The sequence below is a fragment of the Pimephales promelas genome, chromosome 6, assembly GCF_988280905.1.
Source record: "Pimephales promelas chromosome 6, fPimPro1.hap1.1, whole genome shotgun sequence".
Classification (NCBI taxonomy): domain Eukaryota; kingdom Metazoa; phylum Chordata; class Actinopteri; order Cypriniformes; family Leuciscidae; genus Pimephales; species Pimephales promelas.
Window position 1 is genome coordinate 24,100,190 of NC_142774.1, and position 16,388 is coordinate 24,116,577.

Sequence of the window (16,388 nt, forward strand, 5' to 3'; positions counted from 1 at the left end):
CAGCGAACCAACACACATAAGGGTCAAATAATAATCCGACAATTCAGACGAGAAAGAGAGCACTAGAAGTAGCGTGGAAATGAGAAGAAGACAGAGAACAGGTGTGTAGTAGATGAGAGTCAGCTGACGGTAATGAGAGGAAGAGATAATGGATGTACTGTATGCCAGTAAAACGAGAGAAAAAAAAGATGTAGAATAACCAGCAGAGGGAGACAAAGGAAAGAAAACAGAAAGAAAGAACCAGGCTCATGACAAATAAAGCCTATCTTACACAAATATCAGTATTAATCTGGAAATTCTGTGTAAAATGAAATGGCTTTATTCCAGACCTTTTTCCACACTATAAAATGTAATTTGTTAGACTTGCTAACTGATTGCTTTAAAAAAAAAGCAAGTAAAGTGAAATGGGAATAGTATGTGTTACTGACAAATGCTTAGTTAGTATAGTTCACTTACGCTAAAAGTTCTAGTAACTAAAAAAGAACTGTAGAGAGTACTTGAATTTACTTTAAATAAAATATAATTATTGTTGTGTTTTGCATACTGAATGTTGAAGTGTGTGTGTGACTCAATGCATGATCAATTGCAAAATGCACCACAAATATAGAGGGATTAAATAAACTCAATTAAAAGTTTCACAGGGTGTTTAGGACATGCAGTATATAAGACAAAATATTATATTATATTACTCTATATAATACAATAGAGAAAACTTCTCTTCCTTTGAAAGCAAATTGCTATGGGAAGAGAATTACAATAATATGAATATGAAGTACGTGCCCAACCAAAGGGAACGCTAATCACCTAGTGACTAAAACAATTTAGGACAATAAACATCAATTTATGAAGTCAGCTTATGTGATGTTCTCTCATTTTTTTTATTTTTATTTATTTATTTATTTTGTATTGATACAACTAAAAAAGTTGTTGATTGCTTCAACATTCAAGATGTTGGGAAATGGAAACAGAGAAAAATAACTGCAGAAGTAGAGGAAATGAATGAAAAGTGGGAATGGGAAAATAATTTCACACTCACAGCCTCAAAAACCAAACTCAAACCAATGAATTAATCTTAACGTGGGTTTTCTGAGTAAACAAAGCATAGTAGCCTATATGAAAAGTACATCAATAGATTTTTACAATTAAGTTAAGACATGAAGTAAAGTTAACTAAAAACTGTTTAGTTAGAATCACTGTTTGATTTTACACTGCACTTAATGCTTTTAAACAGCCTATTTTTACGTGTTAACCTAGCTATTGTATCATTTAAAAAATGATGAAATAACTATGATGAAAAATAATGGCATTTATTTATTTAAAGCCTTATTCGCATTAGCCACATTGGTACATTGAAACATTATGATATAGATAATATATAGTAAAATAACGATATTTTATTTTCGTATTTCTTGGAAAGCGAAAGTGTTGTTCTGAATCGCAGACTTCTATTTGTCCGGTCAGCTGATAAAATGATGGAAGGAAACCGGGATGAAGCTGAAAAATGTTTAAATATCGCTGTTAAAGTCCTCGAAGATGGAAATAAAGACAAAGCTTTGAAATTCCTCTACAAAGCAGAAAAACTGTATCCAACCAAGAAAGCAAAAGGTAAATGATTAATGTCTTATTTACAAACGGTACGAGCTAGTTTAGCAGATAGAAGCTAGCTGAAGATCTCCTTATGTTTTAAATTTTATTTTCAAAAGCAAGAAATATACTTAAACGCTAATAATACACAATATATGGAGAACTTAAACAAGATTATCAATTAACGCTTTTTAAGATTTTAAAAACACGCCATTAACAGTCTAGCAGAGGGACATAAAAATGACGTAAAAATTACTGAATATAGAACACATGACACAAACATGCTAGGGTTGCCAACTCCTGCAAAGGAAATTAAGGGACAATCTTTTATAGGAAATTAAGGTACAGTAAGGAGGACTCAGGTATAGTGGATGTTCAATTTCTGCTGTTGAGAAATGTTACGATTATAAAAAGTTTAATAATCGTAGTAGTTTTAAAGACAAACACATTAACCTTAACCTATGTGCAATTGATGAAATAATATGCCTATAATTAATGAAATAATCGGGAATTTTAAAATGATTATTTTCAGGCCAAGACACATGTAAATAAATAAATTATTGTAATATGAAGCTTTACTTGCAAGCAGTGTTTCCCCTAGGATTTTTTTAAAGGGGGAGTGGGGGGATTTGAACCTACTAGTGTTGCGGAGCGGGCATACCTTTTTTAGGAATCAAAAAGCATGTCTAATTAATTGAAATTATGCATTATAAACATTTAAGAAAAAAAATATGAAGAGTTCAGATGCAAAAGCCTCTAAATGCCATTTGAAATTTTCTTCTTTAATGATGATTTTTATCAAACTTGTATATTTAAGTTCAGTAATTTCACTTAAATGGCAATGATAATTACCTATTAATTGTTATTTAAGTGAAATTACTGAACTTAAATATACAAGTTTGATAAAAATCATCATTAAAGAAGAAAATTTCAAATGGCATTTAGAGGCTTTTGCATCTGAACTCTTCATATATGTGAAAAAAATCCACACTAATTCTGTGTTTTTGCTGTTAATAACATGAAGCCATAAAACACAAATTTTAACATTTATCATACATTTTTTTTGTAAAATTACTTGCTGCACAATGAGCTTTACTGTTAAAATTAAAACATGGATTATTCCTTAAATTCAGTTTTGTTTAAAAAAAAATCATAATTTATTTGGATTAGTGTTAGTGTATTAATACATTTGGACATATCTAAATTCTACTGTACAACAGTAATATATTTCGGTCAGGTTAAACTGAACTTTTATTTTGACGGGTTGCCGCGAAGACCTTTTGCGTTTCTGTGTGTTTATGTCATGATGATAGTTTCTGAAATTAAGCGGTTAAATGATCACAAAGTGACTTTCAGAGTGGATCTAGTGCCTGGAGAGGAAGTTCATGCATTTCTCTCTTCATATAGACCATTTCACAAGATGTAAACAACACTGGTCCAGAAGCACTTCCTGTTTCATTTTTTTAACACTACATAAAAGCTGGGATAAAATACAACCAACATAACATTTAAAACTGAATCAAAAAGTTAAACAAACATCTTTAAGATGTTTTCTTTACATGTGAAATAAAGAAAACAGTTACAAACTGAAACAGGAAGTGCTTCTGGACCAGTGTTGTTTACATCTTGTGAAATGGTCTATAGGCAAAAAACAGTGCACGCGTCACACGTTCTTCATTGTGTGTGTGTGTGTGTGTGTGTGTGTGTGTGATAAATGAAACTGCTGCACCATTCATTCACACAGAACAAGGCAAGCAGGATTCGTATTGAAATAGTCTTTGTGGTTTAATATTCACACACTAGTCTACATCGCGATTTGATTTCAAGTGTACTGAACCACTTTCTATTTATTCCTCGAAAATATACAGTAAATTCCTTTTTTATGACTGGATTTTGTCAGCATTTTAGGGGAGGCGGGGGTCATTTTTGACCCCCTAAAACAATGGTATGGGAAACATAAGAAACATGGGCATAAGAAAGATTTTTTTTCATCAATCTTTTTATCACTTATGACAGCTTGGTCTGTCTTTGAGTATGCTAGTGTAACGGGTGTGCGTGGTCTGCCGCATATCTGACTAAATGCACACCCGTTAACGTCCGTGTGATCTGCGTTGTGTTCTGTTATTGTGACTGTGCTGATTGAAGAAATGCCCTGGACTGCACTGCCCTGCAAAGGCAAAAGACCTTAACTCACCAGAGTGTGAAACTGAGAAAAATGACTTTAAAGTTTTTTTTGTTGTCCAGCCAATTGTATGATAGGTAGGACACTGAAAATTTGCCAAGTAGTTGTCATAATGAATACATTTATCTACATAAAAAAAAATTGAGCTCAAACTTGACTTTTGACCTTTATTAGGAAGTTAATGTATTCTGCCTTTGCATTATCTGCAAAACAATAATGGGTCATACAAAGGCAAAATACCTTAACTTCTAATTTATAGACCATTTTTACTTTTATCACTCTATACAAACATTTCTATGATAACAATGATAGCATTAAAATAACATTTAGTGAGTTCTTTCTAGTAAGGCTTAATATTACATCAATAGAATATTAAAAGAAAAAATAAGAAGCCTTTTATCTGTATCATTTCAAAACTTTATTGTTGTAATTTAAGGGATAGTTCACTTTGAAATTAATTTTTGGTATGTTTTAGCTTACCATAGGGCATCCAAGATGTAGGTGTCTTTGTTTCCACAGTATTTTGATATTTTTAGGTCAAACCTTTCATGTCTATCAGTCATATAATGGAGGTCTATGGTCACCACCTCATGATTTAATGACTCGTAAATGTAAGTACACATTGATGACCTAAGATACAAAACGAGCGGTTTGTGTGAAAAAAAACGGACAGAATTTATATAGTTTTTACCTCTTGTAACCACAGTGCCCTTGAGGTAAGCTATAACATACTAAAAAATTCATTTCAAAGTGAACTATCTCTTCAATTTAAGTAAAATAACAGTTTAAGGGGTAGGAAAGTAACCTTCCACAAATATGTCTTACATTTGAAAGGTTTGATTTTGCTATGGCCATTAATATGTAGATGCCCTTTCACAAATACCATCCACCCTTTTCTGACAAAACGTATAGGAATATGCTTACATCTGATGATATTGTGTGTGTGTTTTCTCTTAAAAAAAAACTCTGTTTTAATACATTTTTCTGGACAGAATGTAAATTTATTTAGAACCACATGCATGTACAGACGACAGTTTTCACTCACAAATTTTATGTGATTAGGATTAATTTTATTCAAATAGTCAGTAAATGACAGTTTACAAAGGAGTCTAACAACAAACTGATTTTAAGAACTGTATTAAATTAACAAGAAAATGGAAAAAAAGAATGTTAAGAGGTGAATAAAAATAATAATGTTGATATTTTGGTTGTGTGGGTGTGTGTGAGAGAGTCTAACAACAAACTGATTTTAAGAACTGTATTAAATTAACAAGAAAATAAAACAAAAGAATGTTAAGAGGTGAATAACAATAATAATGTTGATGACATTTTGGTTGTGTGTGTGTGTGTGTGAGAGAGAGAGAGAGAGAGAGAGAGAGAGAGAGAGAGAGAGAGAGAGAGAGAGAGAGAGAGAGAGAGAGAGAGAGAGAGAGAGAGAGAGAGAATCAGTCCATAGAAGGGTAGAGGGGCTTAATTTATCCCTTCTTTAGAGGTTTCTGACTGCCAAGGAGCTCCAGAAAAACCTCCTGGTAGGAGGCATGAGGGGAACAAGATTCTTTAGAATCTCTGTCTTCTTGGCCTCCTCCACACCTGAGTCTTGCGGCCTCAAGGTGGTAGGTATACAGGGATTAAACTTCTTCTGCAGGAAGTCCAGCTCTATGAAGTCCTCCTCCCCATGGGATTTCTTCACGAACATGGTGTGGCGGATGTGGGTGAGCATGGGACAGGTCAGTTTGAGTTTATATTAAATGGAATTTAATAACAGTAAAGAATACATAACAACAGTATTTCGGTTTAATAAACTTTATTTAGGCTTCCGTTTGGAGTTAAGTGCGCACACTCTTTAACGTTTAGTTTGAGTTTATTCTTACCGTTCTTTCTGTTTGTTTGTTTGTTATGGCTGAGTCCCGTGAGCTGGTGCACCGTCAAAAGGGGTTCGAGTGGAAACAGCGGACATATATATGGTTCCGGCCGACGATTGGGCCACAACCATTCCGGTTTCCACTGCGGGGGAACTCCAGAGACTATTTTGCTTGCTTTTCTCTTGTTTGTTTATAAGGAGTACATTTATTAAGTGAATTCATTTGGCAGTATTATTTGAGGTGTTTGTTTATGTATGTTGGGTGTTTTTCATATGCGTTATTGTGTGTAATGGCCATTATGTGTCTGTGTATCCCCCTTTGTGTGTTGATTGGTGCTGGCCACCAAGGTATAAATTTGTGAATTGTTTCTGTATGTAGAGGTGTTCCGTGAGAGAACAGGTTCTGTGGGCCCTGGCCTGGATCTCAGTAAATATTTGAGAGGCAATGCAGTAACCCATCGTTATTGTATCTTTTCTTTTCTTTAGTTTATTTTTATTTGATTTTTGTTATGTTTGGTTTACCACCATTGGGTTAGCATTGGCTTTATTTTTGTAACCCCATCCTATGGTAATAAACCCCTAAACGTTCGCAGTAGCCTGCTGCCTCTGTGTTCATTTATCCTCTACTGGTCACATCTATCACAATTGGTGGCAGCGGTGGGATTGTGCCAGTAGGGGGCAGCAGTGAACGTTTTTTTTCTACTTCATTGGTCAAAATGGGACCGAAGAGAGCGATAAAGGGTGATGAGATGGTGACGTCGGCTACAGGAGGAGCTGCGGCTGAGGATCCACTAGTTACCGGTGACTCACAGAATTTGACAGTCGAAGAGTTACGGGACATGTTCGGGGCACATATGAAAATGCAGCAAGAGAGAGATAGACGACTTGACCAGGAGTCAGTGCGGCAGGAGAATAGATGGAAGGCTCTTCAACATCAGTTCACGCTCCTTCAGGAAGAGGTACATACGAGAATTACACCGACTAATGTTCATTTGTCTGGGCTTCAATATACCCCTTCGAATCAAGGTACTGAACAGGTAGATGCTCGGGGCTCACCATCTGTTGTTGGTCAAGTCGTAGAACAGCCAAGGGCTATGACCGAGCCGCGTCTACAGCCACTTAATGAAGACGACGATGTGGAGCATTTTCTTACAACTTTTGAGCGGATAGCCACTGCATGCCGATGGCCAAGAACTGACTGGGCAGTGAGGTTAGTGCCATTACTTACAGGCAAAGCTCGAAGTGCTTATGTGAACATGGATATTAATGAATCTCTTGTCTATGATGAAGTGAAAGTGGCAGTTTTAAGGAAATACGATATTAATCCTGAGTCCTATCGTTTGAGATTTCGGTCCACAGATGTAAGAGCGGATGAGACCCCTAAGGAGCTTTATGGGCGTCTAAAGGACACTTTTAATAAGTGGATTCAGCCACAGAAGCGGAGTAAGGAGGAGGTTGCGGAGGTGATTATCTTGGAACAATATCTTCGGGTGCTTTCTCCAGAGCTTCAAACATGGGTAAAAGAACATAACCCAGACACAGCAGCACAAGCTGCAGAGCTCGCAGATGTGTTTGTCGCAGCACGAAGACGAGGTCAACCCTGGTCTTACAATCAATGGAAGACATTCAAAGACCCAAAAAGACCCAGTAAGAGATCAGTAACACCCCCAAAGACAAGTATGACGAGTGGTAAGTTTGTGGGTGATAATGGTGGTCTTAGCGGGAAACTGAGTGCTAACATTAAGACGATTGTGTGCTATCAGTGTGGACAAGAGGGGCATACTAAGCCTAGGTGTCCTAATAGATCTTCCACACCGGCAAATTTGTGTGGACTATCTAGACCTGATGGCCCTACTTGTAAAGTTAAGAGTTCCTTGCATCATGTGACTGTGGGGTTGAATGGACAGGAAATAAGTGCAATGGTGGACACAGGAAGTATGCAAACATTGGTCAAAGCGGAGTTAGTTCCAGTCCATCTGTGGAACCTAAGATCTCCAGTGGCAATTAAATGTGTTCATGGTGACGAAAGATACTATCCTACAGCTAGTGTTTACGTAAAGGTGCAGGGACAATCTTTTCTGTTGGAAGTAGGCCTTTCACCTGAGTTGCCATACCCTATGGTGCTGGGTCAAGATCTGCCTGTTTTGTTTGATCTTCTTCCGTTGCAGAGTTGCAATGCAGCTATAACCCGGGCCATGGCCAAGAGTAGTGAAGAGGAGGTAGGATTACTGGGAGCTTTACCTTTTTTTGAGGCAGAACTGGAAGTAGAGCCAGGAAAGACGCGGAAGTCCAGGAGTCAGAGGAAGCGTGAAAAGTTTCGACATGCAGTGGTGAGTGAAGGGGAACCTGTCCCTGAGAACACATTGGGTTATAAAATACCTAGAGACATAGTAGAACTGCAGAAAAATGACAAAGTTGTTGGTCCATTGTATAAGTGGGTGGAGGAGAGGTCACTAGCAGGTCAGCCAGAGGTGGAAGGAAGACAGGGAGTCTTTTGCATCCGTAATGGGGTCTTGTTGCGTAAAAGGAGTCCTGAGCCACAGTTGGTAGTCCCCAGGGAAGGTCGAGAATTAGTCCTTTCCTTGGGTCATTCGATACCCTGGGCGGGTCATTTAGGTAGACATAAGTCAACAGCACGAATCATGCGCTACTTTTATTGGCCAGGTATGAGGAAGGACATAGTCACGTACTGTAGAACTTGTCCACAGTGTCAACAGACTTCTCTACGGGTTCCTCCGAGGGCACCTCTTAAGTCTATGCCCATTGTTGGTGTACCATTTGATCAGTTAGGTATGGACATTGTTGGGCCATTAGAGAAGACCAAGGCAGGGAACCGCTATATGTTGGTCATTACAGACTATGCCACAAGGTATCCCGAGGTTTTCCCCCTAAAGTCCATTAAGGCTAGAGCGGTAGCTGCCTCCCTTATACAACTGTTCTCTAGAGTAGGTTTCCCTAAAAGTATAGTCACAGATCAAGGATCTAACTTTATGTCTGAGCTATTAAAACAAGTGTATAAATTGTTGGGGATAACGGGAGTAAGAACCACCCCTTATCACCCACAAACTGATGGGTTAACAGAACGCTTCAATCAAACTCTGAAACAAATGCTTCGCAAGTTTGTTGTGGACAAAAGTGACGATTGGGATCAGTGGCTCCCATATCTGCTTTTTGCCTACAGAGAAGTTCCCCAGGCCTCGACTGGATTTTCCCCGTTTGAGTTACTATACGGACGGGAAGTGCGGGGACCGCTGGTACTGCTGAAGGACATGTGGAAAGGAGAACAAGACAGTGTAAGTGGCACTCCGATTGTTGACTATGTGGTTCAGATGCGTGAGAAGCTGGAAGCCATGGGTATATTGGCTCAAAAGCATATGGCTGAAGCACAAAAACTGCAGAAGACCTGGTATGACCAGAAAGCCAGGATGAGAAACTTTGAACCAGGTACTCGGGTATTGGTCATGTTGCCCACAGATGCGAGTAAGCTGACTGCCAAATGGCAGGGTCCCTTTGAAGTTCTGAGGAAGTTGGGGCCGGTTACATATGAAGTTGCCACTCCGGGTCAGAAACGGTCGAAATGGACTTTGCATGTTAACTTGCTCAAAGAGTGGTTTCCCAGATCAAGGGATGCAGGGGCATTCATGATTCGGAAGGTGGAGGATGAGGAAGAGGTAGAGTCCCAGTATCTTCCAGTTTCAGCTCCTTCCAGCCTATCACTGAGTCACCTGTCTCAAAGTCAACAACTTGAAATTCAGAGGTTGTGTGATCCCCTGGTTTTTCAGAAAGGACCAGGACATACCAACTTAGTTGAGCATGACATAGTGCTCAGGGAAGGAGCTTGCCCAAAACGTATGAGCTATAGAATACCTGAGCGGCTACTAGAAGCTTTGCGGGTGGAATTGGATGAAATGTTAGCAATGAAGATTGTGGAACCATCAAAAAGTGAATGGTGCAGCCCAGTTGTTTTGGTGCCCAAAAAAGATGGCAGCCTACGGTTTTGCATTGACTTCAGATATCTCAACTCTGTGTCAAAATTTGATTCTTATCCGGCTCCCAGAATCGAAGATCTCATTGACCGTTTGGGTAAAGCCAATTATTTGACCACAATTGATTTGGCTAAAGGTTATTGGCAGGTCCCGTTGAGTGCGAGGTCCCGGGAACTGACAGCATTCCGGACCCCTTGGGGCCTTTATCATTTCTGCAAGATGCCCTTTGGCCTTCATGGAGCTGCTGCGACCTTCCAACGGCTCATCGATCAGGTACTTTCAAATTTGACTGGATTTACATCTGCTTACTTGGATGACATTGTCATTTACAGTTCGACTTGGGAAGAGCACCTGCAACATCTGGGAGTTGTTATTAACCACATTAGATCGGCTGGGCTCACCATTAATCCTTCCAAGTGTTCCATGGCAAAGGCAGAAACCGAGTACTTGGGGTATGTGATCGGACATGGAGTGATTAAACCTCAAGTTCAAAGAATTCAGGCAATAAAGAATTGTCCCGTACCTCAGACAAAGTCTCAGGTAAGATCCTTTCTTGGAATGGCTAATTGGTACAGGAGGTTTGTACCCAACTTTTCAGTGAGAGCAGCTGTCCTTACAGATTTAACTCGAAAAAACTGCCCAAACCAGATTCGGTGGACTGAGGAGGCGGAACAGGCTTTTCAGGATCTTAAGAATGCACTGTGTCAGGGGCCAGTACTATGTTGTCCAAATTTTGATGAACAATTTATACTGCAAACTGATGCTTCAGATAATGGAGTAGGAGCAGTACTTCTCCAGGGGACGCAAGAAGATCGACACCCTGTAGCCTACATCAGTCGCAAGTTGTTTCCCAGGGAGGTTTGATACTCCACTGTGGAAAAGGAGTGTTTGGGAGTAAAATGGGCCCTTGATACACTCAGGTATTATTTGCTTGGGCGTGAGTTTGTGCTTGAGACGGACCATAAAGCTCTACAATGGATGAACCGTATGAAGGATTCAAACGCCAGAATTACACGATGGTACCTGTCGATCCAGCCCTATCGATTCACCATCCAGCATGTCCCTGGTCGAGATAACGTGCTGGCTGACTTCCTTTCTCGCCTGCCGGTGTGAAACCAGAAGTGGGGGAGTGTGTGGCGGATGTGGGTGAGCATGGGACAGGTCAGTTTGAGTTTATATTAAATGGAATTTAATAACAGTAAAGAATACATAACAACAGTATTTCGGTTTAATAAACTTTATTTAGGCTTCCGTTTGGAGTTAAGTGCGCACACTCTTTAACGTTTAGTTTGAGTTTATTCTTACCGTTCTTTCTGTTTGTTTGTTTGTTATGGCTGAGTCCCGTGAGCTGGTGCACCGTCAAAAGGGGTTCGAGTGGAAACAGCGGACATATATATGGTTCCGGCCGACGATTGGGCCACAACCATTCCGGTTTCCACTGCGGGGGAACTCCAGAGACTATTTTGCTTGCTTTTCTCTTGTTTGTTTATAAGGAGTACATTTATTAAGTGAATTCATTTGGCAGTATTATTTGAGGTGTTTGTTTATGTATGTTGGGTGTTTTTCATATGCGTTATTGTGTGTAATGGCCATTATGTGTCTGTGTATCCCCCTTTGTGTGTTGATTGGTGCTGGCCACCAAGGTATAAATTTGTGAATTGTTTCTGTATGTAGAGGTGTTCCGTGAGAGAACAGGTTCTGTGGGCCCTGGCCTGGATCTCAGTAAATATTTGAGAGGCAATGCAGTAACCCATCGTTATTGTATCTTTTCTTTTCTTTAGTTTATTTTTATTTGATTTTTGTTATGTTTGGTTTACCACCATTGGGTTAGCATTGGCTTTATTTTTGTAACCCCATCCTATGGTAATAAACCCCTAAACGTTCGCAGTAGCCTGCTGCCTCTGTGTTCATTTATCCTCTACTGGTCACATCTATCACAATGGACCTTGACCCACATCGCAGTTGCACCACTTTGAGCTCAGCCAGCCTGGGCATTTTTTTAGTCTTGCCTGCAGAATGGCTATCCATCCATGCCCTGAAGTTCTCATTCTTCAACTCCACCACCTCCTCTTTCCTAGAGTTGGAATTGGCCACCACTGAAGAAAAGTCATCAAAATCGAAAACCATTCCTCCAGGTCTGTGCCTCATTTCTTGTTCCACACCATGGTGAAAGCTGTCGGCGCTCATGAAGGTGTGCCCCGGCTCGAAAAACTTCAAAGTGACATCTTCGGCTGATATTGTTTCCGAATTGTCAGCAGTGAAGAAAACAGGCACCAGTTTTTATTTTGGGCACTACAGTTATCCACCCAGTATATAACATGCCTGATGTCCCGCTCTTTTTCTAGTGCTGCTGCATACGGAATTCTTTTTCTAGTGCTGCCGATGTGATTTCTTTGGCATTCCGCCCTGCAATTCCCTCATGCCAGACAACAGAGATGGTTTTTCTTTTGTTTTGTTTTTTGCCCACTGGCTCGAAGGTCTCATGGTATGCAGATATTCGTCGGGTGAACCCTGCCGACTTCACACCTGGCATGCGTGGGAGCATGATGACTTTCTGCAGGTCAACGCTTCTGACAGATGTGTCGTCAGGCCAGTCCTTGTCTGCATCCGACCTGTAGTACAGTCGGGTCTCTGCTGCTTCAGTTTGGTGTTTATGCCACCTCTCGCACTGAGGGCAATTTTCTGCACCCTCCCCCTGGTGATCAGCCCTCACATGCTGGTCCTGAAGCAAACAGAACTCACACTCCTCTTCTCCAAGCTTGGTAAAGCTTATGTTCTTCGACTTCACTGTTTTACGGTAAGTCTCATAAGAGCAGCGGTTCCCTTTTTCAATGAAGTCATCAAACATGAGCTTGACCGTGACATCACTTGGGAGATAGCGCCGGAATGGTGCATGCTCCCTCCGGTAGTGGCTGACTGACGGGTGGAAGGATTCAATGTGGTCAATCAATCGTTGCAAGTCCAGCTTGTTGGCAGGCTCGTGTCTCCCTCTCATGTCGTCGGGTGGAGCTAGAGCTGTGCTTATTGCTTTCCCCATGACTGAGAGAACTATGCTGTTGTTGGTGGGATGATAGCCTAGTGTGGAAAGATAGAATAGCTTGCACACCTGCTGCGGAGTCTTGTGGGTATCCTGCATCCTGTAGACAAATGACCTGCTCCGCTGCCGACTGGGATTGGCACAGACCTTTTCTGTTGGAACCTGGCTGACTGAGGCAAAGATAAAGGCCCATTTCTGTGCATATGTCATATTCCAGTACTCAGACCAGATTTCTTGCCACCTCTCTTCTGAATATTTTCTAGAGCACTGCCGTCGGCATTTAGCTCCACATGGTCCCCTCATTGGTGGTCTATTTGTGGGCTCTGATGGACTGTTTGGAACAAGGACAGACAGTGGTGGGTTCTCTGGAGCTGAGGCTGGTGTGACTGGTGGAAGAACTTGGTCTGGGGCCGTGACATGGGCAATCACAGGCTCTGGTGTAATAAGTGGCAGAGGAGTGGGGTTTGGTGTGCTCATGGTAGTGTTAATTTTACCAGCCATTTTTAAATTTAGTTTCAGTTTTAGTCCAGTTTCAGCATCGCTTGTTAGTTTTTATCACATTTAGTCGACATCATCCCATTTTTATTTAGTCTAGTTTTAGTTGACTATAAGTCGAGCATTTTAGTCTTTATTTTAGTCCAAGAAAACATAATTTTATTCGTTTAGTTTTAGTCAAAAAAAACTGTCAACATTTTAGTCTAGTTTTAGTCTGGACATCATTTTAACCTTTTACTTTGTTGTCAGCAGATAATATTAAACATTTCCTAAAATTATTTCACATTTCAACATTTTCTCTCATCTTTTTGATAAAAAACACAATTTTAAGGAACACATGCAGACATGGAAGATGTACTGACAATATTTTCATATTTATTTTGAACATTGTTAAGGTTCAAAGACACAAACACAAATGCTTGCATTAAAAGAAATAAAATACACCTGACAAAGGAAACAAATAAATAAAATAAAGTGTATTATGAACTTAACACAAGTGCTGGCTGTTTAAAGCTAGTTCACATAGAATAAAAAAATAAATAGATTTGAGGTCAATGTTGTGAAAAAAAAAAAAAACTCCAACTGATACAACAAAAGTGCTTTCCTGCCAGCTAGTTCACATGGTATATAAAGGTACAGTATTTAAGGTGAAACAAGGCATAGATTGCTAGAACGTATGAAATCTTTTTAAAGCGTCTGTCTGCTTTAATCAAATTTAACTGAAACTATAGTTGCCCGGCCAGTATAACATATCTAAGTTAGCATAAATGTAACTTCACATACAATTCTATCAACAAGTGGCTACGGTCGCTACGTGCTAAGAAGCTAACGTAACATAGCCAGCCTGGATACTAAATGCTATGAAAGTTAGCCATCATTAGTTAGTTTATCATTGTAACAAAATGTGTCCATATATCACGTCTCTTCTTTCTCCCGAGCCCCGTGCAAAGCATGTTTACTTTTAACCTGTCGCCGCCGCCTCACCGTGAATCCAGCTCCTGTCTGCTCCGTGTTGTGTAGGCTACTCTGACTGACTGTGCCCGCCCGCTCCAGGTTTGAAAGTGGGTGGGTGTGTGGCGGAAGAGCTGACGAGGAGGAGGCGGAGGAGGAGACAGGATTTGACAACCATATCATATAATAATATGTAATTTTCGTCTCGTCTTTGTTCGTGAACTAAAATGTCCATAGATTTTAGCCCAGTCTTTATTTACCGAACTGCATTTTCGTCTCGTCTTTATTAGTCTACGAAAATTATTTCTGATTTACTCCCAGTTATTGTTTATTAGTGGGGATTTTAGTCTCGTCTCGTCTAGTTTTCGTTCGGTGAAAAATGTGCGTTGACGAAAATATTTTCGTTTAGTTTTCGTTAACGAAATTAACACTAGCTCATGGTGAACAGCTCATCTGTTCCACAAAACAGATCATCACTGAATCCGCTGGTGTCGAGGTAACTGTGAAGAATTGTCCACTCATTTGCCTCTAGTTTCGAGGGGGGCATGCTCTCTGCATTTTGTGCAATAACCCCAGGAATGGACTCGGAAGAAACTGAATGTAGAAAAAAAAAATTAATTAGACATCTGCAGCTAATGAATATCATTGTAGAGAAGATGGTGTCTTTATATTTGATACATTTTCTTTAGAAGTACACAATTCAGTAACCGAAGTTACAGTGTGGGGGTAACACTTTTATTAGATAACATTAGTTAACTACCTTAGTTAACATGAACTAAGAATGAACAATACAGCATTTCGTCGCTGCCCGATGAAACTCACGTATGTCCAAAACGGTTACTTTTCAGGAAGTGAAAAAAACATGTAATTTCAAAAGCAGCTGAACGTAGCGTTGTCATGCTTGGCACAACATCTTTAAATGTAACCATATTCTTGCCAGTGTCATGATATAATCCATATTTGACCCAAAATCGAGTTTAAATGGACATGCGTGCATATTGTATAGTAACGGTGGTCGATACGCGTTCTTCCGATCATTAATTAGAATGACCAAATCGCGTTTCATATTGACAGATGAATAGGCTACGCTCAGTTTATTAAATATGCTCAGTTTATTAAATGTCTCTTGCAAACTATGACGAGACGATGAATCATACACTGACATGGCGATGCTAGACACTTTATTTACACAATCCTACCGTAATTTTGACTGATATGAGATCCATTTTATTACAGATATGAGCTGCATTTTATCATCAGCTAATTTCAAAATCAAAGACATACATCAATAAGAGCTCGGCAACAGCCTGCCCTGGTAAGATCACTTTCTTTAGGCTACTTGAAGATGATTGTGTGTGTGTGAGATGATTGTGTGATTGTGAGGATTATTGCGTCTGTGACTTACTTTCAGTTTTGACGCTCAGCTGCTCATCTGCGGTGATGCGTGTCGCAGTAGCGCCGTCATATCTGACTATAACGTGTCATATAGCCTATATAACACGCTCTCACTCGTTTATTTTTTTTAGCATTTTTGGGAGGAGTAAAATATAGGCCTACATATGTGGTTTCAACAACCAGATTGCGTTTACACCTAGTAAAGATCCGAACACAATGCGAGCCAGACTACCTCCAGATGGTCAGGCAGATCCGATCACAATCCGATCACAACGTATTTATACCTTGCATTAACATGCCTTTTTTATTATCCAGATAACTTATCTGGATACAGATCGCATTTTAATACCAGGTGTAGGGGTCTCGGAGACGAGACTGGCGAGAAACTTCACGAGACCGGCTAGATGCCTCCACAGGGTGGGGAGATACCATACTGTCTATGGGAGATACGCTGCGTGATTGACAGCTTTGACAGCAAATGGAAATACGTGGAAATCAGATGACATGATTTCACAACTTTTCATTAGTCATTTAGATAATGTGAAGCATGCTGTATACGGAAATGAACCTGGACATTCTATCCGTCAAAAAATCTCAAAATCGGCAAAATGGACATACGCGGTTTTCATCGGACAGCGACGATTTATAATCTTAGTTAAAATTAATTTCAACATTTACTAATGCATGATTAAAATCAAAGGTTTGTTAACATTTGTTAATGCATTGTGAACTAACATGAACTAACAATGAACAGATGGATTTTTATGAACAATATTAATAAAGATTAATAAATACTGTAATGTTTTGTTCATTGGTTCATGTTAGTTAATAAATTAACTAATGAACTTTATTTTAAAGTGTTACCAGTGTAGGCTTAATAACTCATGTGAAACAATT

General features: G+C 39.6%; 1 protein-coding gene across 1 annotated transcript in view; it reads left to right on the forward strand.

The window, feature by feature from the left end:
- Positions 1–1,448: 1,448 nt before the first annotated feature.
- Positions 1,449–16,388, forward strand: part of dnajb14 (DnaJ heat shock protein family (Hsp40) member B14) — an 89,573-nt gene continuing 74,633 nt past the window's right edge. The window contains exon 1 of the mRNA XM_039694669.2: positions 1,449–1,605. Within this exon, the coding sequence (XP_039550603.2) occupies positions 1,470–1,605 (136 nt within the window). The 5' untranslated portion in view covers positions 1,449–1,469. The remainder of the gene's footprint in view (positions 1,606–16,388) is intronic.